Source organism: Anopheles moucheti, chromosome 2, assembly GCF_943734755.1.
Source record: "Anopheles moucheti chromosome 2, idAnoMoucSN_F20_07, whole genome shotgun sequence".
Lineage (NCBI taxonomy): Eukaryota > Metazoa > Arthropoda > Insecta > Diptera > Culicidae > Anopheles > Anopheles moucheti.
Window position 1 is genome coordinate 96,189,169 of NC_069140.1, and position 25,971 is coordinate 96,215,139.

Consider the following 25,971-nt stretch of genomic DNA (forward strand, 5'->3'; position numbering starts at 1 on the left):
ACACGACCGATCGCCGCATCATATTGTGTTGGAACATTGGTTGTTTTTGAGAGAACGAAACGAAACGAAACGAACGAACGAACAAAAAACATTAAATAAATCGTCCATAAAGCTTAACCATTACCAGATGGTATTATATCGTGCACTTGTTGCCTTTTTTTCTCCTATTTGTTTTCTGAGAGGGGGGCTTTTCATTTATCGGTCACATGTACACACACACACACATACACACACCACAAAACTTTTATTCCGAAATTACGTCTTATAAGTCAATTCTTTTCGATCGGCACAGAGACCAACCGGAAATAAACAAAAAGAGAAATTCCAATTATTTTGTAGAACTTTGTGTTTGTGTGTGTGTACGTGTGTGCATTACTTTCTTCTCTCATTTTCACATTTTCTAGGGGTAATTTTGGATCCTTAACTCTTTGCACAGTTGCACATATTTTGGAATTCATGTTAATTTATAATGTTTGGTAATGCGCCCCCCGGTTCGCGGTTCAATTAAGTTTGTTTGTTTGTCCTGTGTGTAGTGCTTTGACATTGTTGTTGGACAAAGAAGAGTTGGATGTTTTGCTGTTCTGTGTCTTGCGCTACTTCCCTTCCCACATCCATTCATCAATAAAGTTTATGCTTTGTTGTTGTTGTTGTGGTTGCTTCTTACTTGCTAATTTGCCTTAAACCACCCTCCCGTGGGGGGGCGGGGAGTTTTAGAAAGATTTCTCTTTTTTCATGATTTTAGGTTGCTTTTTTATCTAAAATACAATTTTGCTTTTTAATGTTGTTTCGCTGCCGCTCGTTACGCTCCGCTGCTTTACCATTAATTGGATTTCTGGCTTTTTCTTCCCTTTTTACTTCCCTCCTCCTTTTGACTACCTTAATATGTTATAAATCCCTTGTATAAGTTGAATATAGTTATTTGTTACCATTCTTTACGGCCCCCCGTACATTCAGCGTCTGCGTTTTTTTGTGTGTTTGGTCACTGTGTTGTGTGTTGGTTTCATTTGTCACGTTATGCATCCGATGTGCTTCTCCAGTTTACGTTCGGTACAACATTCTTTCCCACTATTTATGTTTGGTCATTCTCACTCGTTTTCCATTTTGTGTGTTTTTTTGTTCAGCAAACAAGAGATAAAGAATGGGTCTTCGGCCCTTCTGCTGCTGCACCAAAAGCACTTGGCGTAGTAAAAGTTCACCAGGACCTTCCATGTGGGGAGTGTGAACTGTATACTGTGACGCTACGATACGCGAAAACCGACCGACCGACTTGTGCTCCGTTGTAATTACAAGCTAAAACATTCAAGCAACCGTTCCTTACTAGCATTTCTTACACGCCTTTCCACAAAAGGAAACCAGCCGCCCATGGATTTTAAAACAACATCAGTATATAACCTATACGTAGGTGAGTTTTTTAGATTTTTTGTGTATTTTTGGAGAAACCTTTCTCAGTTGCGCTTGTGTTGTGGTGGTTGTGTGTTGCTTAATAAATTAAGGAGAAAAAAAGAGCACATACATCCTAATTTTGTTGGCGTTCCTTTGTTGTTTACACACCGCTACCTATCGAAGATGCGCGTCAGCTTGTATAAATCGTTCGTAAAGTGTTAGTGTTTGTGTTCCTGTGTAGCTTTCTTCTGTTGATCTCATCGAGCGCTCGTCCCCGTTTTGCAGAAGAACGTCGCAATTTGGTGGTCGCCATTAATGGGTATTTTGTTTTGTAATAAAGTACTTCCTTTTGTTTTATTAAACCTTACAATCTAATTCCCGGACTCAAGTTTCATCTTATTGGTGGCACTTTGACCGCCTTACTAATATGTCTGGTTTGTTTCATGGATGCGGTACTGATGATAGTGGCCTGTGACTGACACACCATACACATCGATACCATCCATCATCGTACATCCGCGCGCCACCTGATCTGATATTCTATTTCCACTATCGGGAAACAAAACCCTAACCATCCGCTTCATATAAGAATCATTATATTCCCGTTCGCGTTCTCCTCTCTCTCTTGGCTTGAATAAAGTTAAATAAGGAAGCCACGCAATCCTATCGCGACGAGCAAATCTTGACTAACATCTTGCACCGTGTCACACCACAAAAATGTTGCCATTATTAAAATCCTTCACTGCGCTGCCCTCACACACATTACACGGTGTTGTCTTTGTGATAAATAGTTTGTCTACATGTGATTTGTTATTTACTTCCTTTTTGTGTTGCTCGTTTTGCCAACATATTAATCCTACAACAGCTTGAAACACGAATTTCAATGAGAAAGCAAAATGGTTCGGGGCAAGGGTAAACACTAAATTAACCGATCCGGCGAAAGTGGATGCTGATAATGCTAAGAGACTTGATTTGAGTTTGTTTTGTTTTTTTTTTCTTTGCACATTGCTCTAAATCTATTTCACAGGGTGGTGGTGTTGGTTCAAACGAATGTATCTTGATTCACCTTCCGTTGAAACACACTCACACACGTGCCCTTACACCAACAACTCTGGCAGATGTGGCCATGTTGCTACGGTTCAATTTGGTTCGCGCTATTTGATTTAGCTTCCCGTACCGGAACATTTACTGAAACCTTCATGCGATCGACTACAACAATATATGCTAACACACTTTGCTGTAAAGGAAACTTTGTTTTTGATTCTCTTTTTCTTACGACATGCCTTGAAATGGGGGGGGGGGGGGGGGGAGGGTCAGTCGGTTATTGTGTATTGTTATTGGGTTCTCTGGGTGGGTTAATTCGCTCATGATAGAATTCGATCGCAAACAAACAAATAAACAAAACAAATTGTTCCTTCCTACTATAAGTATCATACGATTAAGTGTAGCAGCCCGATTTCTACTGCAGCAGCACCTGCACACATCCGCACAGACCCCTATATATCTGTCTACATCGCACGCTTTAGAGCTGAACCTGCGTTCCTGTAGATGCATACAGGACATTGCTACATATCCTCAACCCTACCTCCCTACCCTCGCTATCGCATCGTGGCATCGTACTTTTGACACATTTTGCATTGATAAAATTGCCTCCTTCCATTCGAGAGGGGTTGTTCTGTTTTACGACAACCATACCATGTTCCTGTAAAATTTTTACATGTTTTAAATATTCCACCTAATGGTACATAGCAGCTGACAACGTATTGTGATTTTCGGTTGGTTTTTTTTTTTTGTTTTGTTAAGAATCTATGTTCACATTCATTTCTTAGAGTTCCGCTAATTCTAGATTTGTTTAATGTTTTTTGATGAATTTCGTTGGCGTAAATAGGTTGCTTATTCGATTTTATCCCGGCACAAACATGTCTTCTTGATGCGACAATCCTTAAATGTAAAATGTGTTGAACAGTTTGGTTTGATTGTGTTAAATCTTCTTAAGAATTCCCGGCACGATTAAACTGTGTGCTGTTGTTTGAGCAAACAACCGCGCACCGCCCTCACTGACAGACTGTGTGTTTAGAAACGTGTCTCAGAGATATAGGGCAAACCATAAATATTTCAATCCAATCAAACGACCGCATTTATTACAAGAAAAAAGCGCCTAACTCAAACGTGAACAGTTGGAAACTATTTACAACAGTAATGCTGATGTGGGGATTGTGAGAAAAGGGGCTTACTTGTAAGTAGTGAGAGCTTGTGCTAGTATTAAAAGCAGATTAACTTATGCGTATGCAAACATTATTCACTTTGTTGAGCGGTGTAAGCAATGTTTCGGTAGGGCGAGCGATATAAACTGTGTTGAAACTGAGTGACGGAGATCGCGAAGAGGACAAATAAACACTATGACCCAGCCTGAGAAGTAGACCAACGCCCAACGCAAACGCGTGGCTAATGTTGCACTTTTGAGCAGTGTACAGCAGAACCTATCGTATGCAATGGAGGACACATTAGCGAAGCATGCTCCGCAATACTTAATCCAATTATCAACCGACCTCATCACTGCTAAATCTAACCGTTTCAACTCAAGCCAACTGCAAAAGAAACCAATCATATAATCCAATCGTTGTTCTGGCTTATTCTATTGCAAATAATGCGTAACATAATCTGAAATAAGGTGCTTAACACATTACACATTTAGCCATTTGATTGCAGAGATGCACGGTAATCGCTATAGCTCGCATACGTTAAGACATAAAAATCCCTTGTAGTTCAATTGTACTAAACTATTATAGACTACGTACATTACATACACTAACAGCACTGACTGTAAACATTGTTTGTAGCGGTTGTGGTTTACCAAAGACAGAGCAAAAACAAAAATCCTTTGCATTTTTTTTATACAATATCAGGTCAAGAGAAAGTAACTATACACGAACCGAATTCAAATTTGTTCTCATCACCTGCTGGCTGCTACTGGTACTGCACAATTAAGGAAGAATAGAAAAGGTTTTATCGTAACCTATTGTAAAATAATAATTAGATGTATATAAAAATAAATGTTAACCTAAAACACTGTGTTGCTGCTACATGCCATATCGCCATGGGTTGCATTTAAAAAAATGTTCAGTATGCATCTGTCTGATTTTCCATTCATAAATGACACCTTTCTTTGAGAAGTGATGCAATGATAAAACGCTATTGTACTTAGCATATAGTGTCTCCTTACTCATTTGCTTGATTCTGTTTGTGTGCGTGATCGCTACACACATATTTCACTGTTGGGTGGCGTTGGGTAAAGCGCGACTCACGCTTAAGAATTATGGTCCAAAAATTAAAGCATCAGTTGGCGGCATTACAACTCCTATCAATCGGCGAGATCTGGATATAAAAATAGTACTTGAATTGGATTGACGATCTGCACATCCTGGTGCTGCTCCTGCTGCACATTGTTATTGCTACTGCTGATGCTATTCTTTCGCCAGCACCTGCTTTCACCGCAGCAGGAACGGGGTTGCAAGGGTGCACACAATTGGGGGGAAGCTAGAATGTTGTTCGATTTGTGTTTTGATTTGTTTTTCCACTCTTTCACGCCTTCTCAGACACGGTCTGGTCGTCTTGTGAGCTGTTGCGGCAATTTAAGCAAAGTACATAACCTTTTTGGTATCGGCGTGTACGGTAATGGCACGTGCCATCGCACCAGGCGTTCTGTCCTCGGAGCAACCGCTCTGATGGGATCCTTCGCCAGAATCGTGCTCCTTCTCAACCAAGTGGTACCTACAGGCGATTAAAAATGGGTTGAGTTTTGATCGTAATCTTTCACGCAGTACTGTTTACTTACCTCGCCCTAAATGCCACCAGATGTGCGTAGTAGGCAGGAGCTGGAATGGACACGGATCGAGTACACCGCACGTACGTGTGACACAGTTGATACGTTAGGCACTGCAGCTCGTCCGACTCGAAGTGATTGTCATCCCAGAGCACGTGGTAATGGGATGGACGACTCGTGCCCTACAAGAATAAAAAAATACAAAATACAATCAGCATCGTTTTACACTCCTAACCCCCGTATGATGCAGACCTGAATGCCCTGGTGACTGCACAGGTAAAAGTCGAACTCGGTCGGATGGGTAATGCCCACATCGACGGTCGTACCGGCTGGAATGTTGCCCGATTTGCCACTTTGCTCTTTCTTGTCCGCACAGAATAGCCTCGTGTGGTGCCGCTTCTGAACCACGATGAACGTGATGCCTGGTTTGTAGTCTGCCTCCAGCTTTATGCACGCCTCACGAATCGCTGTCAACTCGTGCTGAAGCACATGCGGGAACTGACCTTCCGATACACCGTCTCGGTACAGTATGATGCGGTGCGGCTTGAAACCACCGGTCGATTTGTAGAACATAATTAGCAGCTCCCGCACCATACTACTCAACTCCTGAATAATTTCCTGACGGTGCTGCTGTACACGGACGGTGGCCGCGTACCGCGATGGATGCGCATCCATCGAACCGACCACTGCTGCTATTGAGGGTTTCTTGTTATCACCGGCCGGTGGATGTGTTACATCGGCGCCAAGGAAAATGACTGGCTCGTCGAACACCTAAAATGGATAATTGGTATTGAAATAATCATTCTTTATTTAAAATTATATTCGTCGCATTGAACCTATAATGACGTGACGCAGGACAGACTATCCTGCTACGCGTAAATAAAGCCAAATAAGAAAGCCAGAAATGGCAGGTCTACACTACACCTCTCAACGTTGTTTTATCGCTAAAGAAAAAGAATGACGTGACACCGAGATGAACAAACGATAAAAAAACGTAACACAACCAGTGAGACAGCGCATACACAGGAAGCATTGATTATCAGGTTAAATGAATCAAAACCTTGCAAATGACTTTTCTGCATACATGTTCAACATGATCGTTAGGACAAATAATAATAAAATCTTCTTTTTTTTATTCCTCGACTCTGATTTCCGCATTCACGCATTATTAACGCACCTTTGGTCTGATCGATGGCACCAGAATCGAGTTGATACCGCCCAGCTTCACGTTGATCTTCAAGCAGAGATTGGACAGTGTCTGTGGTGACGTCTTGTTGACATTTTTAGCCTGAACACATTGTGTCGCCATACCGAGAACCGTGTCACCAACTCGCTTCACTTCCGCTGTGAATAAAAAGCAGCCGCGTTAGCCACTATTTGTATCCTTGCTGATCGCATACTTACCATAAACGGGTGTTTTGCCGGGCAGCACCACGACGACGAGCTGCAGGTGACTGAAGGTGCTCTTCAGATATCTGAACATCGGCTCCACCTGATCCGGGCCGGTGGCGTACTTGCAGAAGCATGGCTGACCAATGATCGGCATACCAGCATCGTTGGAAATCTTCTGCAATTGCTGGGTAAAGTTCCGTAGTGCATCCTCCCGTACGGTGCGCTGCGGTGCGAAACAGGCGATAGCCCATACGCGAATCTCGACGCCAGTGAAAAATTGTTTGCCTCGCATATCCCAAACCCCTTGGTTTGGTAATGCTAAGCTCACCTTATTCTGTGGACCGGAGAGTAACTTTTTCACTTATTTTAATATGCCTATTACGTGGGATGGAATATGGCCGATGGCCGCTGCCGAGGCACTCAGTGTTTTGGGTGTGTGTGTTTATGTTTGGGCGATTTCTTACTACGACTGCGGTCTTGTTGTAAACAAACGACACGCTATCAAAACCTACTACACACAAATCTTCGTTGGAGGTGTGTCAGTACAACGAAAAGAATCACAATCGAAATAACAAACCACCCTTCAACACGACGACACGAAACACGTGTCCTCATGAGCTCTGAATGTCGCACTACTCGGATAACTTACTTGTCCGCTCATGCTGGAAACGCGACCTCCGTACTGTAGCTTCGGTGGCGGAAGCACACGTCCTCGCACCTCCATCATGTTGTTCGAGATGGTCAAACCAAACTCCTGCACATACGCGTCGTTGTTGAAATCAGCCCGACGCACCAGATTGTTGATTTCTCGCTCTCTGTAAGTGGACGAAAAGCACAAGGAAAGGTTACACCACTGTCTTTATCTATCCAACAGTAGCAGTGTCCCTTACCGATCCGGAGCCGAACGGGCAGTCGCCTTGATCATGGTAGACGTTTGCATATCCGTCAGCTTCTTGATGCAACGCTGACCGGCCACAATGTTGCATACCTCCAGCGGGAGGTAAGTGTGTTTGTGCTCCTGGCCCACCTGCAGACAGGGCAGATGCGGATAGCGCAGCTTCATCTTATACTTGTCAAGGAAGTATTTCGCCACCGTACACTCTACCGTTTGGCCGTTCTCTAGCTGCAACGGGAACCTTTGGGAATGCAAAAAAAGACGATTGTTATGTGGTAAACGAGAATGAAAGCATTCGCTATAGCTGTAAACAAACTTACGATTGCATTTGTGCGGGTCGTCGAGTCACATTGCAGACGCGATACTTTCGTCGCATCGTACCACAGTGGGTAATTTCGATCTTAAGCCCCTTGATTTCCTTCGTAAACTTGACGCGCTGCGAATCGGTCAACGGTTTGCGCTGCTCGTTGATGTCTCTGATGTCCAACACTTCGCACATGAACTCGATCACCGGTTGTGCTTTGTAGAAGGCGGTAGCCGACACTGTAATGTGACGATATGCATTTAAATCGGTTCCATTATTTTGCTGCCAATTGATTCAATCCTACCGTCAATGTTTAGCATCATCTTCCACTGCGATGGTCTGACGCTCTGGTGGAAACCAAACCACACCTCACGGCCTCCACCCAGAGGGTGATAGTAACTGCAAAACAAGAACGGAATTATTAGATTAAGTTCGATTCTCTGTAACGTTCTCTCTCTCCATACGTACCCATCCGGGGAACTGAAGAAACTTCTTCCGACCGGTGTGTACGTCATGCTCGGCAGATGGCGCATCACCACATCCAGCGCCAGTATAGCGTCGTACGGTATCTGCCGGGTGCGACCCTCGAGCGCTTCCTCCAGATTGAACAAGGACACCTGGGCCACCCACTTGATTGTGACGCGGAACACACGATCCTTGCCCTCGCCGGGCAACGTCACCTCCAGCTCGACGCGATCGTTACCGATCGGTAGCAGATCGCGCGTGTACAAATTGTTACGCCCGTCGAACACCGGCTTGAGGGCGCCGAACATTTTGCTGTACGCGTGCACCATCGTTTCGATGATTTCGCGGTTCACCTTCCGGGGACACTTGTCGGGTTGGATGTTAATGTCGTAGTGATGCACATAGCCCCGGGGCATCGTGATCTGGAAGTGGTTCGCCCGCAGCACAATCGGCCGGCCTTCGCGGCCCAAATTTGGCCGGCGCGGACATGTGAACACCGGTAGGTCTGGTGGGGCCGGTGGTGTGGCCGGTACGACACCGAGTGCCTGAGCACCTTGCGTTCCGGTCGTCGTCGCCACCGTTGTCGGGTTGACCGTCGCACCTGCTGGTGGTGCTGTACACGATGAACAGTTCGTGTGATCCAGGAGTTTAGGGTAAAATAGGACGATTTTGTGTGGATTCCACAATCAACAAGTGATCGACCGTGAGATGGAATAATTTATTATTTTCGATATCAAAAGAAATTTGAATTATCGCAAGCCAAATAAATTGGCGCGTATGATGGCAAATGAAATATTTGTTGATTGTGTATTTTTTTTCGTATTTAAGACGACGGTCAGTGGGACAATGAAAAGAATGAAAAACAAAGAGAAAAAACGGCATTAACCTGGTGTGAACGCGTAATACATCTACAGCAAATGTGAGACATGATATGGTGTGTTTTCTTTGCGATACAGGCGATCTGCAGAGAAAATAGACAAACGTGATCCTTCCTTCTCCCTAACAGTGAGCTGCCCGTGCGGGCATGAAGCGCACTACTCGTTGATCAGGAAATGATGCAATGTTTTCCTTCTTCTTTCCGAAGGAACACAAGCTTCCTATACAAAATTCCTCTCTAAACCTAATCGTATGCATTATATCAATCAACCTGAAACTATTTACACAGAGAATATAGATCAAAACAAACTGGCATCACATAGCAACAATAATCTGATAATGATCCTGTCCACTACTCACGTCCAGCTACTATAAGAGGTGTTATGTTACATTGATTCAATTTTGTATCCAATATTCGACTTATGCCTTTGTATCGATTTTGAATTTATAGAAAACACAACCTCCGAACTGGAATGATGTTTCGTGGAAAAAATAAAACTAAAATTTGCTAATATTGCTGTTGGAACATAAAATTCAATGTGTGGGGAAGATACAGATGAGACACGTCTGTGCAGTATACCGCAACGATTGTTTATGCTTTCCGTTTTCCTCGTGTTATGCGTGATTTTTCTTGATAAAATGAACGTTAATATATACAGACGACTAGAATAGGCATCTAGAAAAAAAACAGGTTTTGTTGCTGTTGTATTGATCTTAGCGTTAAAACGTTAATTAAATGAGTTTTAATTGTCTATTAAAGCTGTTAGTTACAAACAGACAGAGTACATTGAAGTTAGAAAATATTTACACGATGACACGACTCATTAGAAACATTCACGGTTGCGCGATGTAGCATGACGTTTATTTAAATGTCAAAGAGAGCAACATAGATAAATGTATATAATGAAGCATAACACATTCCTCGCACTGAATACATCACATTATGCATACGCATTATCGGCATGTTTGTAGAATATGCATTTGGTGAAACAAAAGGTTGCTCCTCTTCTGTGCACAGTTTCGCACATCGATCGTGATCATGATCATCTTGATAAGAAAAGAAACAACCAGCAACCAACTTCATTTAATGCTTATTGCGATACCATTTCAAACGCCGTTTCTTGCACTTGCACTCTCACTTCATAAGACGAAGAAAAACGTAAGCAGAATTGCAATCGTCACGGCCATAGAATGCCACAGCGAGAAACATAAAAAAGGACTAAAAACAAAACAATATCGGTGAGCAAAACATCCTGCTTCGAATTCTTCAAGACTAAACAAATCGAGATTTCAGCACAAACATTCTTATTGTGTGTTTCCGCTTTGTAAAGTGGTTTCGTACTGCTTTTGTTTTTTTTTTTGTAAGGCACATTGTGGTGTTGCAGAAATTTAGCAATAATTTTGATGATCAATTTTGTTTTTTTCGAATATAAATATTCATAAATTAGAGGTTCATCATTGTGCGGACCTCCGTGCATCATTGCCTTCTGCTAGCGAGAAAGCACTGGAATTCATTTCCATCCCGTATTCCAATCCGTTTTTGCTTCTAACTCCTGGTCCATAGCCAGACTTTTGGGATTTTTTCTTCCGGGTTTTTGGCATGTGTTCTCTCGGCTGATTGTACACATTCGATGGTAATTTATGAATAATAGATTCGAAAAGGTATCGAAACAAGAAGTAAGCAGGTATTTTACGTGAGAGTGTATCGAAGCTGGTCTGCGACTGAGACGGACTTGGAGGCCTTGGCGGCGAAGAAGTCCATGGTGATTCTAAAAATAAAGAGAAGAAAAAAAGAACAAAAACGATATTTTCTTTGCGCATTTTGGATTTGTTGTTTACCAAAACAAAAAAAACAAAAAAAAGGAACTGCAGGGGAAATTTTGTTTCAATTCATAAAATACAATAAAGGTAAATTTAAAAAACAATCAAAGAACTAAAAAATAGCTGCTGGAAGAAGGAGAACAGAGAGCTAGGGGTGTGTAGCTATACAAACACCGGGAAAACTAACATCTTTGAAAGGGAAGTTGGGTAAGAACTGAAGAAAATTGAGGAGGTAATTCTACAGTACAAACATAACACAAAAGCAAATATTTTTTTTTTTTTTTAAAAGAATGCTACACATTTTCCGAGTCGATGCACCGATTGAAATCAGCCCCGTACCTGAAAACGATTGTCATAAAATTGTTTGGTCAATTACGCCAATTATTATGGTATTGCTTGTTTACGTGTTCCTCAATTACAATATTTGAATCCATTTATTCAACAACAACAAGGTGTTCGACACCATTCGTAAGGTGAGTCAGAGGCTTTTCTAGTCCCCTCGCTAGACGATTGATTATTCATCATCCAGACCGATCTTGCAGGGGATGCAGTTGACGTTGTACCATATGCGGCCCTCGGCCCTCCCATCACCTCTTCCCAATCGATCGCGTGAGCCATTTACAATGCAAAAGTAGTGAATCGAATGCGTGTGTATTTGAATGTTAGAATAAGCGCCACAGTTAAATATCTGCATAACATAAAGCCAGTTGGGACGATGCGCGAGATAAGCCATTTTTTTAGATTGTTGCTGATTAGTGTTCATGGTATCCCCACCAGCTCTAGTAACGAATGTTCTTTCTGCAGCGTCATGCACAGACCACATCACCACACATCACAACAGATTAGATGTATTTACACAACCGGAGACATACTACGCTTATGTACAGGAACAGAATTGGTCAATAAATGCTTATTATTGCGTACAGCGAAAGCATAAATCACAATGATGATGAGAAAAAAACGACAAACGGTTAATGTTCTGCGTGGATGCACAGTAGAAAGCTGTGAATAGGAATAAAACTGATGCCTCACAAGTCGAAAGTCGGTATTTATTTAATATAGGAAAAGGCTGAACTGGAAGTGCTATGACAAACGAATGATCATCCGGGAATTTAATAGATTTGGTGTAATTTTAATTATCTACGATAACGAAATATTCCTGTACTTTACGAAGAACCTGGGGATTACTCCAGGGAATGTCAGTGGGTCGAAGAAATCGTGTTTGGGGTTTCTGCAACGTAGTACCGCAGGACTCCTCGGACCTTCAGTAATTCCGCTTTCCAACAGCCACGTGGAGCAGCCGTTCGAACCCCAAAACAAAGAACCGACCTTCACACATTAAAATCCAGTTTAATTTGATTTATTTTCAAACGCTACGTTCGTGACACGACTTAGCATCGCACATGATCATACGCTCAGAAGCCAACGGAATTTCAACAAAGCAGCCCTTGCTGCAGAGTACGCGCGCTAGTCTCGTCTCCCCTTTCCGATGTTTCGCTTTCTGCTGCAACAGCAAACGCATTCAACATTCCACAGCAGCATAAACACATTGCTAATCAAGAGAGAAGGAAAGCGTCAGCGAGCGAGAGCAAAACTGTTCAGATGTCGATGACCCACAAATTCCCCCGAATGTAGTACCGAAAGCCCCACACAAAAAAATCCTTCGAAGAGAGAGAAAGAGAGAGGGAGAGAATGAATCGCTAGAAAATTGCTAGAAATACGCGAAACATTTATGAAAACAAAGAACCATCATTTCTTCTCTCTTTCATCAACATATCAATGAGCGAGAGATAACGGAGCATAGGAAGGATCGAAATAACATCGCCGGCTGAACATCGTCGCGGCAGCAAGTGGGGAAAATGTTGACTGTTTCCATTATTTTTTTATTTTTGCACAAATCTCCCAAACAACCCAAAAGGGGCCACAACAAGGCAACAAATGATGGAGACGGAGGTGTTTTATTTTTTCAACGTTTGCTTTTTTGTTGTTGCGGTGATGGAGGGAGGGACTGGCTGGACCAGTGAAGGTGACGTAGACGACACCCTAAAAATTAGGTTACAACGCAACAACATTTTTCGGTGCGTGATTTCTAGACGGAGTTTCTTTGTCGCGCGCGCATTAGAATTGTCGCGAATATAGACGCGGGTTTTTTGCGGGTGTGTCTGTTTGATAAACATATGTCTGGGAGGTTTGGGGGGGCCAGGCGAACCTTGCCCAAGAATGAGAATGGAACTCGGAGCAGTAGATGGTAATTGAACAAATGTTTATAATTGTTTCATTTCGTTTTTTCATTGCTATACTTTTTGATGATTGAGCTATTCACATCGGGGCAACGATGTAGAGAAATGAGATCGTGTTTTTTTCCAATTTTGGAGCAATGTTATACGTTGCATATAAAATAATGTTTGTGAAAGGTCATATCAATATTTATTCATCCTGTTGGATGATAAGAATCCCAACAATCACTTTATTGATCACTGTAACAAGTCAAATTACACAACTGAGTGCAAATAATCTCAGAATTGTTTACAAAAAAATAGTTCTAAACATTCATCTGCTAATCAATTATTCAATCAATTAAATCAGATGTAGAGAGCGATAGTGCTACAATACATTTTAATGTAAAGTTCTACTTCCGATCATCACATCATTTAATAAGATCGAAAGATCACTGTGAGTCGTTATCTGGATTCCGTTATATAAGATGGTTCATGATATTCCTACATTCTAATTAAAAATGTCCTTGGAAGGGAACAATTGCACAGGAAACAAGGAAACTGATCACCTTTCAATACATCACTCCAGAGTGATATTTCATACCAACTGAAAGATTGCACAATTTGTAGTTTATTTTCCATTCCGTTATCATTTAGATTATAATTAATTAATGATTAATTAATTGATGATTTATTATTCCCTAAATGGATAAATCAATCCTATACGGAGGAACGACCAGGCTGCAATGTGATACCAGCTTCTGGAATTCTGAATTTGATCCTGAAAAGACGGTCAATGTTACCCCTAAAACAGGACCATCAGTTGCATTGGGTACAGTTCCATATACATGTGACCTTGCCCATATTATATCCAAAAACCCGCCAACATTTGCAGCCAACATTTTATTGGATGTCATCATCACATGAAACAGTACGAACATGCCATCGTCTCATAAAGTTCCATCATCTACTCTGTGGTAGCTAAACCACATATTGACTCCATACTTTTCGTGTGCAAATCATATAATTTAAAAAAAAAAAAAAAAAAAACATAAATTCCACCTGCGTTTTGGCGGTTTTATGCGGTAAAACGAGACCGGGTTGTTGACATTTGTTAACCCATTTCACATTGGCAAGGGAGCAACACTGTCTCCATCTTTTTAAACCATCCAATCGTCCATTTCCACCGGCTGTGCTAATCCAATCAAACATGAACGTATATGCGGAAGGGGAAAATCGTCGCTTTCGTTGAAATGGCCCAGTAGGAGCAGCGCCACACAAAAAAAAACTCATTCTATGTTGTGCTTTGTCAAAGCGGCGCCATCATTGATGTGCGTATCCGTAAAATGTGACGTGTGTGTGTGCGTTGGTGTACCGTTGCACATACGTTCGATGTTTTGCGATGTATTTAAACTTCTCACTCGTTCTCGCTCTATCTCTCACACTCGCTCTCTTTCCATACAGAGCATAGCTCGCACACCGTCTCGTAATACGCAAATGGCTACTACCACTACATTCACACAACACCATTCCAGCGGTATTTTACACATTTCGAAGTCCGCAAATGCCTTTCAACAACAAACACGCACACACACCAACGAACTATCCTCTACGCACACCACACACAGGGCAGGTGACACCACACTTCAGCTCGTGGTGAATCCAATCGCGTGGTACGACCAAATGGTGACATATTGCTGCCGAAACGATACATTTTCTTTCAAAAGCTTGCCCAACATTCGACGCGGAAATTCCTTCTCCCTAATGCCACGACCTCATTCGGTGGGGTGATTTTTTTTCTTTTACCCATTGCTCTGATTAGTACCCAAGAGACGTACGCACACACATTCACGTTCATGGGTTCAAAACACACGCAAACGCACACGCACGCACACATCCGCAAACAGCCACTTGCGCACAACAGACGGTTTCTTTACGGTTCGGAAGCACAAGTCCGCACATACACGCACTTACACTATGAAAAAAAAAACCCAACTCTAATCCCGTCTAAAGTGTGTGACAAAAGGAACCATTCCTCACCAACAGTTGCATGCATTGTTTCCGTCATCACAGTGTTTCACAAGTTGCATATCTTCCGGTAATGGATCCTGTTTTTGTTTTCCTTTCCCTACAATCCACTGTCTATTATTTTTCATCAACTGAAAAAATGAGGCTTACTACAGGAGATGGAAAGAATCTTCTACACACAATTAGCCCACCACCACTACCACTAATCATGACACACTACTACACCAACACCACTACACCGCTTTTGCTTATTCTGCTACTGCTGCTACTGCTGCTCCTTCTCGGGAAGATGATGATGATGAATCTGATTGCTCGACGATTGCTGAAATGCATGTTCCTTTTGCTCCTCGAACGCATTTTACTTACGTTGGCCGACTGGATACATTTTGGCTGCACGTTGTTTCTACTACTGCCCGTGTTCTGCCTGCCTGGCAACGTCGTGGGGACACAACCTTATTTCACTCAATTACGGGGCCACGGCACACACTGGTCTCTCTTTTCTTTTTTTGCACCCCCCCTCGAACACAGTCACACACAGTCACACACACACACACACACGGCCGCCCTACGCTCAGGCGACACACAACTGTTCCCTCGACGGGCTCAGTGCGCGATGCCCCGAAAAGAAACGCACGCCACACTTAGCACACCGATTGTGCAAACTTCCTCCCAGCCCCGAACCGATGTGGGACGGTTTATTTTCACGAATTTGTTTCACTATCCGCAAATAGCGCGCGTTCCGTTGGGAAACTCGAAGAAGAAAAAGAATGATGCATCCACCACAACTTTTCTCTTTCCGCACAAACACCCGTAAGCACTGGACTCTCGAGCGCTGGAGATATAAACACGTGCTCCGAACATTGCCGATGATGTTCGAAATTTCGAACGTGCACTTCGAACGCATGGGTTAGGTTCGGCATTGAGCAGCACTTGAATCAGTCGTTTGCTTATGAGACAACTTTAAATTTAGAATAACTTAGAATATTTCTAGACAATTTAGATACGCACTAGGACGTGTTTAACCCTTGCGGTTAAAAATTGCCCAAATTTTCAGCGGCTTAAAGAGGTTGTGATCGGTTTCACAACATCAAATTAAATAACTCCTGTTCAGGATTCCATGATAAACCGTACACTGCTAATAAGGCGTTTTGTTGCGAACACAACGGCTAGGTTTGTTAAAAATTGATACTTATCTTCTGGAATCGACTTCGCTGGCGAAAATATATAAAATTTTTGAAAAAGGCCCTATGTACGAACCCAGAGATAAGCATAGATCATAAAACTTTGAAAATAAACAGTCTGAACAGACTGAAGGAAACGGAATAACCGACGGTTCAAGCGCTTGTTTGGAAAGGACCAACGCACAAATAACCAATTTATCCCACGCACAGAACATTCGCCAACACATGTAAACACGTCTTCGTGTCGTGATTCTTACCGAAATAATATAAATTTAAAAAAAATCGAAACATTTATAGTGTATATGAAACACAAATTTGTTTAATAAAGTTAGATTTAACTCAGAACCGTAACGGAGAACATCTCAACATTCGTATGAATTTTCTTGGCCTCTCCTAGGATTTGTTTGGAATCTCAGCCGGGTCTTCTGCCCTCATCCGAACTGTTAGAGTTTCCATTGGTACACTTTTGCGGCATAGGTTCCCACGAACTGAGAACACTAGCGGGAAGTTTAACTATCATTTGGATACAATAACACCATTTTCGGGCAGAAATCCAATTCTATTTTGTTTGCGGTAAAGCTAGGGACTTTAAGACGCGTCGAGGAAGTTGGAGATGGACTTCACAGTCCATTTCGTAATGCGTCGTTGTCCTGTTAGGTGTGGGCCTGAAATATAGCGGTTAACGTGAACGGGTTTAAACCGGAAGCTGGTTAAGTCCGGCCCGGCCCCAAACGATCCAACCACTAAAAGGAGGCCATATCATGGCTCCAGCCGGGGCAAAAACTTTCAATCCTGGGACTAGTTGTTTTTGAACGCTATTGACTGCGCACCACCTCCGCAGTCATGTGAGGCCAATGCAAGGATCGGGGACAAGCGCGGTGCCACCTGGTGCCAATGCGCCGAATATCCTCTCTGTTGTGGGTTTAAGGTCAAGCTGTCAAAGGTGAGACGAATCGCAGAGAGAGGGATTTTGAAAGGAACTTACGATCCCTTACGTGCGCCTCTACCTAAAGTCCTCACTGTTAGCTCCCCGTACACAGAACTCCTTGCATAAAAACTGGGTGGTCACATCGGGGATGGTCAACGTTCAAAAGTCAACTGTGGTAGTTGACAGGTGTATTTTGTGGCAAATGTACAAATCGGTGTCTACGTCAGTTGAACGCCGTCTTCATGCTCTTTGTGGGCAGTTTTCGGTTCGTAGTCATCGTGGTATGCGCCGCTGTAAGGGTGCGCCACGTGGGCAAACCCGCCACTGCAGCAACAGATTCTTGAGGTAGAGTGCGCGAAGGGTGACTATCAGGAACCATGGAGGAGCAGCCCCTTCCATCCTGTAGTCTATACGCGGACCGTGCTTTGCCGATCGCGAGGGGAGTAGGCTGAAGCACAGGTAGTTGCATGACTCCTGTGTGGATTCCGTGATCATCTCGAACGCCTGACATCTAACCAATGATCATCGCGCGGCGCCGTGGGGGTTTTGTTAGCTTCTTAGTAAGAACAAATGTACCCAGAGGGCCTATGCTGACGTAAATGTCCTAACGGGCCATCCGGCATAGGTTTCTGAGGCTTGAGGAGTTGTTAGTCCGTAGGCGCTCAGGCGAATCAGGCAGTTGTGATGCCATTCTATACAAAACTACATGTTATCTTTCAGGAAAGTAATCTATCGCAAACCGTTCCTACGTTGTTTAAATTATTCCCTGCGCTTGTGCAACTATCGGTAATCGTTAATTCATTTTCGACGAATAATTTGATCTCATGTTTTAAAACATTATTTTCAAACAAGTCTATATTTGTACACCTGCTGCGACAAAAATAGGGTAGTTATTCTATTTCCAAACATTTGTAAAGATTTTCACAACCCCAACTCGGATCGTGTGTAACGGATTTCGAAGATTGTGTTCAAAACACCGATTTACTTTTCGAACATAACTTTCGCCCTGACATTCGCCACAATTCGAGCGAAACGTCACTGTCAAAGGAGGAACGTCAATCTTTGCACAATTAATTGTTATGAAACTAGCCCCGCTTTGGGAGAAAACATAACCAGCATAGCATAGCATAATCAACATAAATTCCCCGGCAACATGTCGATCAAAGTCGGTGGAGCATTCCGGCGCTCGGGTGGCATTGTATCAGCAATCGGAAAACAGCTCAAGCTGGTCAACCTGAAAGCGGTGCAGCGCATCACGGTTACCTTCGATCCGTTCGACGAGAACAACATCCCAACGAGGTAAGAGCCAACGACTCCCGCGAATGTTCGAAACGCGCCAGGAAAATATGGTTGCAAATTGTTCAACTGCGCAAGCGTGTGTCACACCGCGAGTAGCATGAAACAACGCACCATGATGTATTTTGAGAACGATAGCTGGGAACCCCATTTACGAACAGCATATCGTGTGGTTTTGCTTCAAGTTTTAGGTGCGTTTTCTGGACCGCATCGGTAATTTTCCAGTGTCAGGAACATCTTAAGCGCGGCTATGCATTAAACATCGTGAGTTAGAGTTAGAAAACCCATCAGGAGAACGGTGATCGATCGGACTCGGAGATGTGTAGCATCCTCAGGCAGGAGAAAGTATTTATAGGGACTGCATTGGCTTACCATTAAACGATTTGCCCATTATTACTCCGTTCAGTTGAATGTGTGTGGCCATATCCGAGTAGGACAGCGGGTGCAATTGCTGCGTTGATCCGGGAGTTAGTTCCCTTTCCGTGGACATTGCTTCACTTCAATCGTGCGCCGTCTGAAAGAGGAAAATACATAGGGCACGTGTGAGAGAAACAGAAATGGAATGTAGCAGTGAAGTGGGATAGTTGCGAGCAAAAAGCGAATTGCCTTATAAACACGAATATCCAGAACGTTCGATGCTTGTGACATGATGGAGCAGGCTTCCTTGGCGCATTTCAACCTTTTTTGTATTGTTTCATCAACAGGGAGTTTGTGCATCATCTTTCGGCACCGAAAATATCCCAAACCAACCCAACCTGTGTGCTTAAAACAGAGGTCGTCTGTGACCGAAGGCCACCATCCGTCGTCTTTCAGCTTATACCAACAGTACAAGGTAATTAGACCCAGAAGCAAACAAATTTGCGTACTGTAAACCATCTAACTCTTCCTTTTTGTTCTAGCGGAAGCAAAGCTGAAAAAGATCGAACTGAGCACCGCCAACTTGTCCACACTTGAGTTGCTGAAGCTCTGCAACAAGCACGTGAGCGCCCTGGCACCGAAGGAAATAGCGACCAGCGTAGTAAAGACCAAATCGGAGAAAAAGGCCGGTGGCGGTGGTGCTGGCAAGCGTCGATAAACGGGGACCGCTTCGTTGAACGAACATGTCGCACAAGAAGATCAAGGGCGGCCATATGGCCATCATCGAGAACTGGTATCATCAGATACCGGCATTTACGGACGTGTTTACCGAGGAGAGTTTCTACATGTTTGCCGTGTGCTTTGTGCTGGCCACCATTGCCGTCGTGTTTGTGCTGTCCCGGTTTATCACGCTAAAGCCGGTTGATTAGTCAATGATTTTTTCTGTTGCAGTTTCATGCACGCCACGAAAGAAGAATTGTGTAAGATTAACGGAAGGAACAATGTAAGTAAATTCTAGCAGGATAAAGCTTTGGAAAGGTTAAGAAACAGAATGGAACAGGCTCGAAATTATGCATGCTGGGGTGAAGCGTATTTGAGAAATCTGTTTTTTTTGTTTTAGCTAATATTGAAAGGAAAAGGAAACGGGGCAAGCATTATCTTATCACAACACAGTGTACGTTTGGAATAAGACAAAAAAGAAACGAAAACGCTTCCTGTCTGATAAGGATTACCTGCAACAAACGGTGCAACACTCCCATCTTGCCGAGTGGGTGATATCGATTGAAGATTGTACGTCAAACTTTCCATTTCAACAACAAATGTTACACACTTTTCAATACAAATGTTCCAAACAGCACATCCGTAAGGGCTTCTAAAAGAGTTTCGGACCCTTAACGAATGGATTTCCTCTTCGATATCACTTTGCAGTAAATGGTTCTAATCGTAGGCTACTCGACTGTGAATGGATTTTTCACCGTTCTCCGTTCACAAGTGTACGCAGGTGTGTATATGTGTATGGGGGGCAATTTTTCACTTCACAGGTGTAAACTGCGTGACACTGTGCAACTTTTCACACCGAGTGAAATATGCAATGGCACCCTTTTCGCTAACTCCGCATCCGAATTTGTTCCCTCCCGTGGATCTTTCACAGCACTACGGAAAAAGATCTCACTTGGGGAAGAAAAACAATTCTCACATGAAACATAAATCCCCCCCGTTCCATTCTGCTGGAGCGACAAGCTGGAAACAAATTTCCGACTGCTGCGATTGATTCACGGTTGGCAAACGGAACGTTTCGAGCCGTGATGTTTTGCGGAATCGAAACACGGACACTGTACGGTTTGGAGCACCAGAATTTGGCAAACACACACACGCATGAACACGCACACTTTCCGGTGTGCTGGGGAGCAATAACAATAACACAACCCAGAGAAACAGTGTGTATTTGGGAAATGGCGTCTCAAGTTCAATGTCAAGCCAAACACACTTACATGCGCCGACTCTGTTGGGGGGGCTTTGATGCCGTTTTGCCGTTCTCAGAGCGCCGAACTGTTTTGACCGAAAGGCCATCCCCCGCCCGAAACCATCCCCTTTTGCTCACTATTACAATAGAGGGTTGGGTGTTGCTCCAGCTGAACGCGGGTGAGAATGAAAGGGACAGCGAGCGAGGGGACACTGTAAAAGTGTGAGCAAGAGAGTGAGTGTGAGTGCTGAAAACAAGCTGAAAGGCGTGAGATGAGGAAAAAGTTTTGCGTCGCTGAGCGAGAGAGAACCAAACAGTGATTTTGCGAGTTTGTTACTGTTTTGCTGGAAGGGATGATCGAGAAGGGTGGGAGGGAAGGGGGTGGAGGGGTGAAGGGTTGTTGAATGCACTATAGGATAATTTAACATTACAATAAGTTTCTCCAGAAAACCTACACTAGAAATAAGATTATTTCGTACGAAAGGAATTAAAATTAAATTTGCCTACGTAAACAATCCGATAGATGACGCCACTGCATACCACATCCGATTAGCACGAAAGGTCGGAATGATGGATACCATACTGGGGATGAAGTTTAAGCTGTATACATACAATTCCCAAAACTGTTTACTTCACCAAATTTCATTCATGAGCACTTTCGGCTCACGGTGCAGTAGTGAGAGTTCATGTTTTCATTCCTCATGACGTCACGATGATGCTTGTGAGAGCCACAAAATACCTACTAAAATGGTCTATTTCGATCAATTGCTATTGTTTGATGCAATTAATACAGATTTATTTTATTAATAACGTCGTTTACATAGTTTACCGCAAAATTTTGTAAAATTTCCACGATAAAACATTCATTACATTCGCTCGCCCCCCTCTGCATGAGTGACAAGTGAGCGCGAGAGCAATGGAATGCACATTCTCAATCGAATGCACCAAAAGAGCATGGATGCAGTTTTACCACCCCTCGAGCTCATCAGTGTTTCACCCCTATCCCTGGCCGCACCCACAGTCGCCACAAGTTTCCTCTTGTGTTTCGCACCAGGAGGAAACAGAAATCGAAGCAAGCGTTGAGCAATGACCGGGAATTGTAACCTGGGAGCAAACACAGCACGATGAAGTCATGCCCGATGCGCTCTCTCCCTGTAACGCGACCCTGTCGATGTATTTTTCTGCAACGCAATAAATTTTACACCATTCAACCCGCCATTAAGGCCCCATCACAAACACGACCATTTTCGCTAACCGGCCGGCATTCGGGGCGCGGACAAAAACACTGCCCAATAGGTTAGCAACGAGGTGTTTGGAATAAGCAATAGGTAATGTGTTAGGTTCTTGAGTAAGAATTTGTTCAAGTGTTTTGCCTTTTTCAATGCCATTCAGCTTGGGGTCAGCATTTACCCTTCCTGGACCTCAAGTGATATGCATCCCTTGAACATTCTTTATGTTCTATCATTTAAATGGCGTAAATTAAAATGTCTTACTGCTTAAGATACATAATTTAAATAATCTTCTTCTTCGTCTACTACATAAGAAAAGCTTCCAATTTAAATGACATTAAAAAATAAGCAGAAATTACTAAAAATTTTAAAGATGTTTTGTGTTATTATTTTTTCTACATAATATCGTTTTCCTCGTTGGGAAAATTCACGAGAGAATGGATGGCAATTTTCCATAAGTTCCCAAAAATGGGCTTGAAATGGATAAATTGCAACAAAGCTCAAGAATATTCCCCAAACTACAAGAGTTCCAATAGCTCCTAATTTTGATAGGATCATACATAACTAATTAGCAAAGTCTTTTCATCCGAAAAGCGCGCCAGTACCAACGCAATAGCACAACTTTGGTCGATTACTTCATCTCAAAACCAAGTTCAAGTTCTCCCCGGTATGAAGTAATCCTTTAACCTTTTACCCACTCATTCACCCAGATGCCGCGTGGTCCTGTTCCCGATTCTTGAATATCCTTGGAAGAAAATGCGGACAACCATTCATTCTCGCACACTCTCGCACTCAGCATGAAAGCTGCTTTTCCTTTCGCACGTTCGCCACGACACGACCACCGCCAACAGGACACGCGCACCAACCGCGTGAGTAGGTGAAAGTGATAGGATTGCCCTTGGGAAAAGCGAACACCCGTATCGCCATTTGCCATTTTCCATGGCATGTAACGGGAGGGGGTGGAAAAAGGTAAACATTGTCCGTTCATTTTTTAGTGTTGGGAGAGTTTTCCTCCATGGACGGTGCCGTACGAGACGGAGTGGGAAGTTGCAAAATTGCTCTTTAATATCAAGGAAGGACAAGCAGTTGAATAATTCATCGAATGAAGCCACATGTTTCTAGGAAAGTGTTTAGAGCTTTATGCTTCATATTTGGTGATCAATTTTTTCTTTTATAAGGCTGCTTTGCTATATAGACGGTGATCTGTCCTTTTAAAACAACATCCAATAAACACAGGAGAATGTTGGCAATGATTACATTCCAACTGGTCCAGCATCCGGTGAAAGGAACGACGAATGCACACGGTAAGTTCATCCGCAAGACGCACATCATTTACGCACACCACCAACACGATCACAGGTTTCGCAGTGCCTAAAGCATCAACTGTCGCCACAGACCAGCATCGTAACAGTATGGCGATGCTGGCAAAATGCGTAAGGGGACACTGTTTTTTATTGTGTGTCTCGCCTGGTCTCGGGTCCAATCATTGTCCCCGGGCCCCCCGAAACGTATTGGTTTCATTTGGCAAATTTGGATTCCCTTCTCTCGCACCCATCAATAAACTGTGTCATGATCGTCGGGTGAGTGGATTTCGGATGCACGGCGCGTCCTGTCCACAGTGGTGGACGAAATGTGGTTAGCTTTATGTGGTTACAACATAAATTTCGATTCTATCAATATAAAGGAAGAGAAAAGTTTAAGCAATACTAAAAAAACATCGACACTTATTAGTGTCATTCAGTACTTTCATCACAAATTTATCAGTCAGATTTTCCTCGGAAGTATCAAAAATATTCAAAATGGGCTCGTACGTGAAAAATCTTCCTTATAGATCTTAAGTCATGGAAGATCATGTTAATTATTCGGAGAAAAGGAGAAGTTTAACATTTTAAACAAAATTATGCATGTTCTACATAGGAAAGTTTTGTTGAATATGTTGAATAATATACATATCTACATAAGCTCGAAATGGATAATTCAAATACGTGAAGTTAATAAAGAAATTGTTTAACTAATAAACTAATCAGCATCCAATATTATATATCCCGTAAGTGAATATAAAATGAAAAATCAACCAAATTTTGTTAACTTTAGTTAACAAATTTGTCTATCAGTTTGATGATGAATATTATGAGAATACTGTTCTTTCTCTTCTTGGCGTAACGACCTACTAGACATTGATGGGGGATTGGTCCGGATGGGTGTTTTGGTCCGGTCCGTTCGTGTGAAAACCGGCTCCGCTACCATCGTGCCACTGATCCACCCCAAAAATGCTATTGTAAATTATAATTTACAATATTGTACATTGTAAATTACTATTGTACTACTATTCTTACACCTTAATTTCCTCCTTAAACTTATCATCAGTACTGTTGTAATGTTTTATACAGTGTGTCCGTATAAAAATGGTTAGTTTGACAGTTAAATGAATTGTTACAAACATTTATAAACTGCACAGAAAAAGCTGCAAAGGACTCAAGGGACACAGTGCCAACCAATTTATTACCTTGTCCCTGCTGTTGGGGTTTTTTTGTTGAATACGGTGAAGATCCATTTCGCTCCGTTCCTTCGCCGTGAAGCGAACGGGGGAGGACGTCCAAGTGTCGGGCTTCTTAACATTTTTTGTTTCTATTTTGGGGAGGATGTAAACTGGTTTTGCCGTTTTTTTTCTCGTTTCTTTCTTGCCTGCCCGTTTGCCGTTTGGTTACTACGTCCGGCGTCCGGAGGACGTTTGTGTGTGCGGGCCTGTGGTAGGCCTTTTCTCCCGATGTGGCCCCATTGGAGCCACAGCCCCAGTTGTCGTTGTTTCGCTTCTTTGCACCGGTGATACTTCGGACCGTCGAGAGCCACAGCCCGAGGCCAAACACGACCAATCTATCCATCCGTCTGCACATTCGTTCGCGTTCGTCTGTCTGGCCGGGTCGGTTGGTCAATTTTTGGCGTTCAGATCGTTCTGCAACCAACTGAACGAATATTGGTGAAAACAATATCTGGACATGGAGCAGCTACGGTTACGACGGCCATCAAAAACATGCCTGACCTATTGTGCTTTTCTTCTATCTCACTGAGCTCTCGCTCCTTCTCGTGGGGCCTTTTTTCTGGTGTTTTGAATGTCTGTGTGCGCGCATAAAACCGCGGAACGCAATTTTTGTTTCGCTTCGCCTTTATGCTCGGTTTTGCCATTTTCGTCACGAAAAGAAACCGGGCCAGCTAAGGAGAAGAACTGCACACGCACACAAGCCGTTATCTCATCTGGTCTGGCGAAATTTGTGCGAGGGGTGCGGATGGGGATGATTGCTTCACAACCCCCCGAAAACCCGAAACATGATCGTACATGATACAAGTAAGGCTGTACAGGCTTTTGTGATACGCGAATGTGAGCTGAAGCTCCACCAAGAAGGAAAAAAGAACCGTCAATCCGTCGGAAGCGAAAAAAGAAATCTCATCATCGATCGGTTTCGACGATCGAGATCCGGATCGGATCGGATCGGATCGATCGATGACGGTTGGGGGTTGTGGGGAAGCCATTAAAAGCTTCACTATTCCAGGGTACCATTTGCAACCACGTCCATTATGAATTATGCCTGCCTTTTGTGTATGCTGCCCCATGCAGAGTGCCTATTTTTCCCCAATCCCCGAGCTGTACATCCGCTTCATCCCTGGCCTGTCCCTCCGATTTTGGTGGCTATTTTTAAGCACACCAGTCCAGAAAAAGGGGTCATTATTAAACGGGAGCTATAATTAAAGTGGCGAAAAGGTTGCCGTTTTTTTCCATGCGAAGATTTTCTCTTTCGACTCCTTCTTTAGTGGGATG

The 25,971-nt window shown here is 43.2% G+C and overlaps 3 protein-coding genes across 4 annotated transcripts; 2 read left to right on the forward strand and 1 right to left on the reverse strand.

Annotated features, from left to right (window-relative positions):
• Nucleotides 1-610: 610 nt before the first annotated feature.
• On the reverse strand, nt 611-20,666 carry LOC128297468 (protein argonaute-2). Of its 2 annotated transcripts, XM_053033111.1 has the most exons (13): nt 20,198-20,666; nt 18,981-19,122; nt 10,833-10,907; nt 8,266-8,875; nt 8,102-8,196; nt 7,814-8,036; nt 7,489-7,734; nt 7,248-7,413; nt 6,611-6,950; nt 6,384-6,550; nt 5,459-5,977; nt 5,219-5,388; nt 611-5,154 (listed from the first exon to the last, which is right to left on the reverse strand). In XM_053033111.1, the coding sequence occupies exons 2-13, from the start codon at nt 19,096-19,098 to the stop codon at nt 5,016-5,018; spliced, it is 2,868 nt and encodes a 955-aa protein (XP_052889071.1). In that variant the 5' UTR covers nt 19,099-19,122; nt 20,198-20,666; the 3' UTR covers nt 611-5,015. The 2 variants fall into 2 exon arrangements, with proteins under 2 accessions (XP_052889071.1, XP_052889072.1); XM_053033112.1 differs by lacking the exons at nt 18,981-19,122; nt 20,198-20,666 and adding an exon at nt 15,570-15,994.
• Nucleotides 18,365-19,683, forward strand: LOC128297470 (uncharacterized). Its single transcript, XM_053033113.1, has 3 exons — nt 18,365-18,611; nt 19,313-19,440; nt 19,508-19,683. The coding sequence occupies exons 1-3, from the start codon at nt 18,466-18,468 to the stop codon at nt 19,681-19,683; spliced, it is 450 nt and encodes a 149-aa protein (XP_052889073.1). The 5' UTR covers nt 18,365-18,465.
• LOC128297471 (uncharacterized) lies at nt 19,709-20,011 on the forward strand. Its single transcript, XM_053033114.1, has one exon. It carries the CDS (start codon nt 19,709-19,711, stop codon nt 19,892-19,894), a length of 186 nt encoding a protein of 61 aa, XP_052889074.1. The 3' UTR covers nt 19,895-20,011.
• Nucleotides 20,667-25,971: the final 5,305 nt, after the last annotated feature.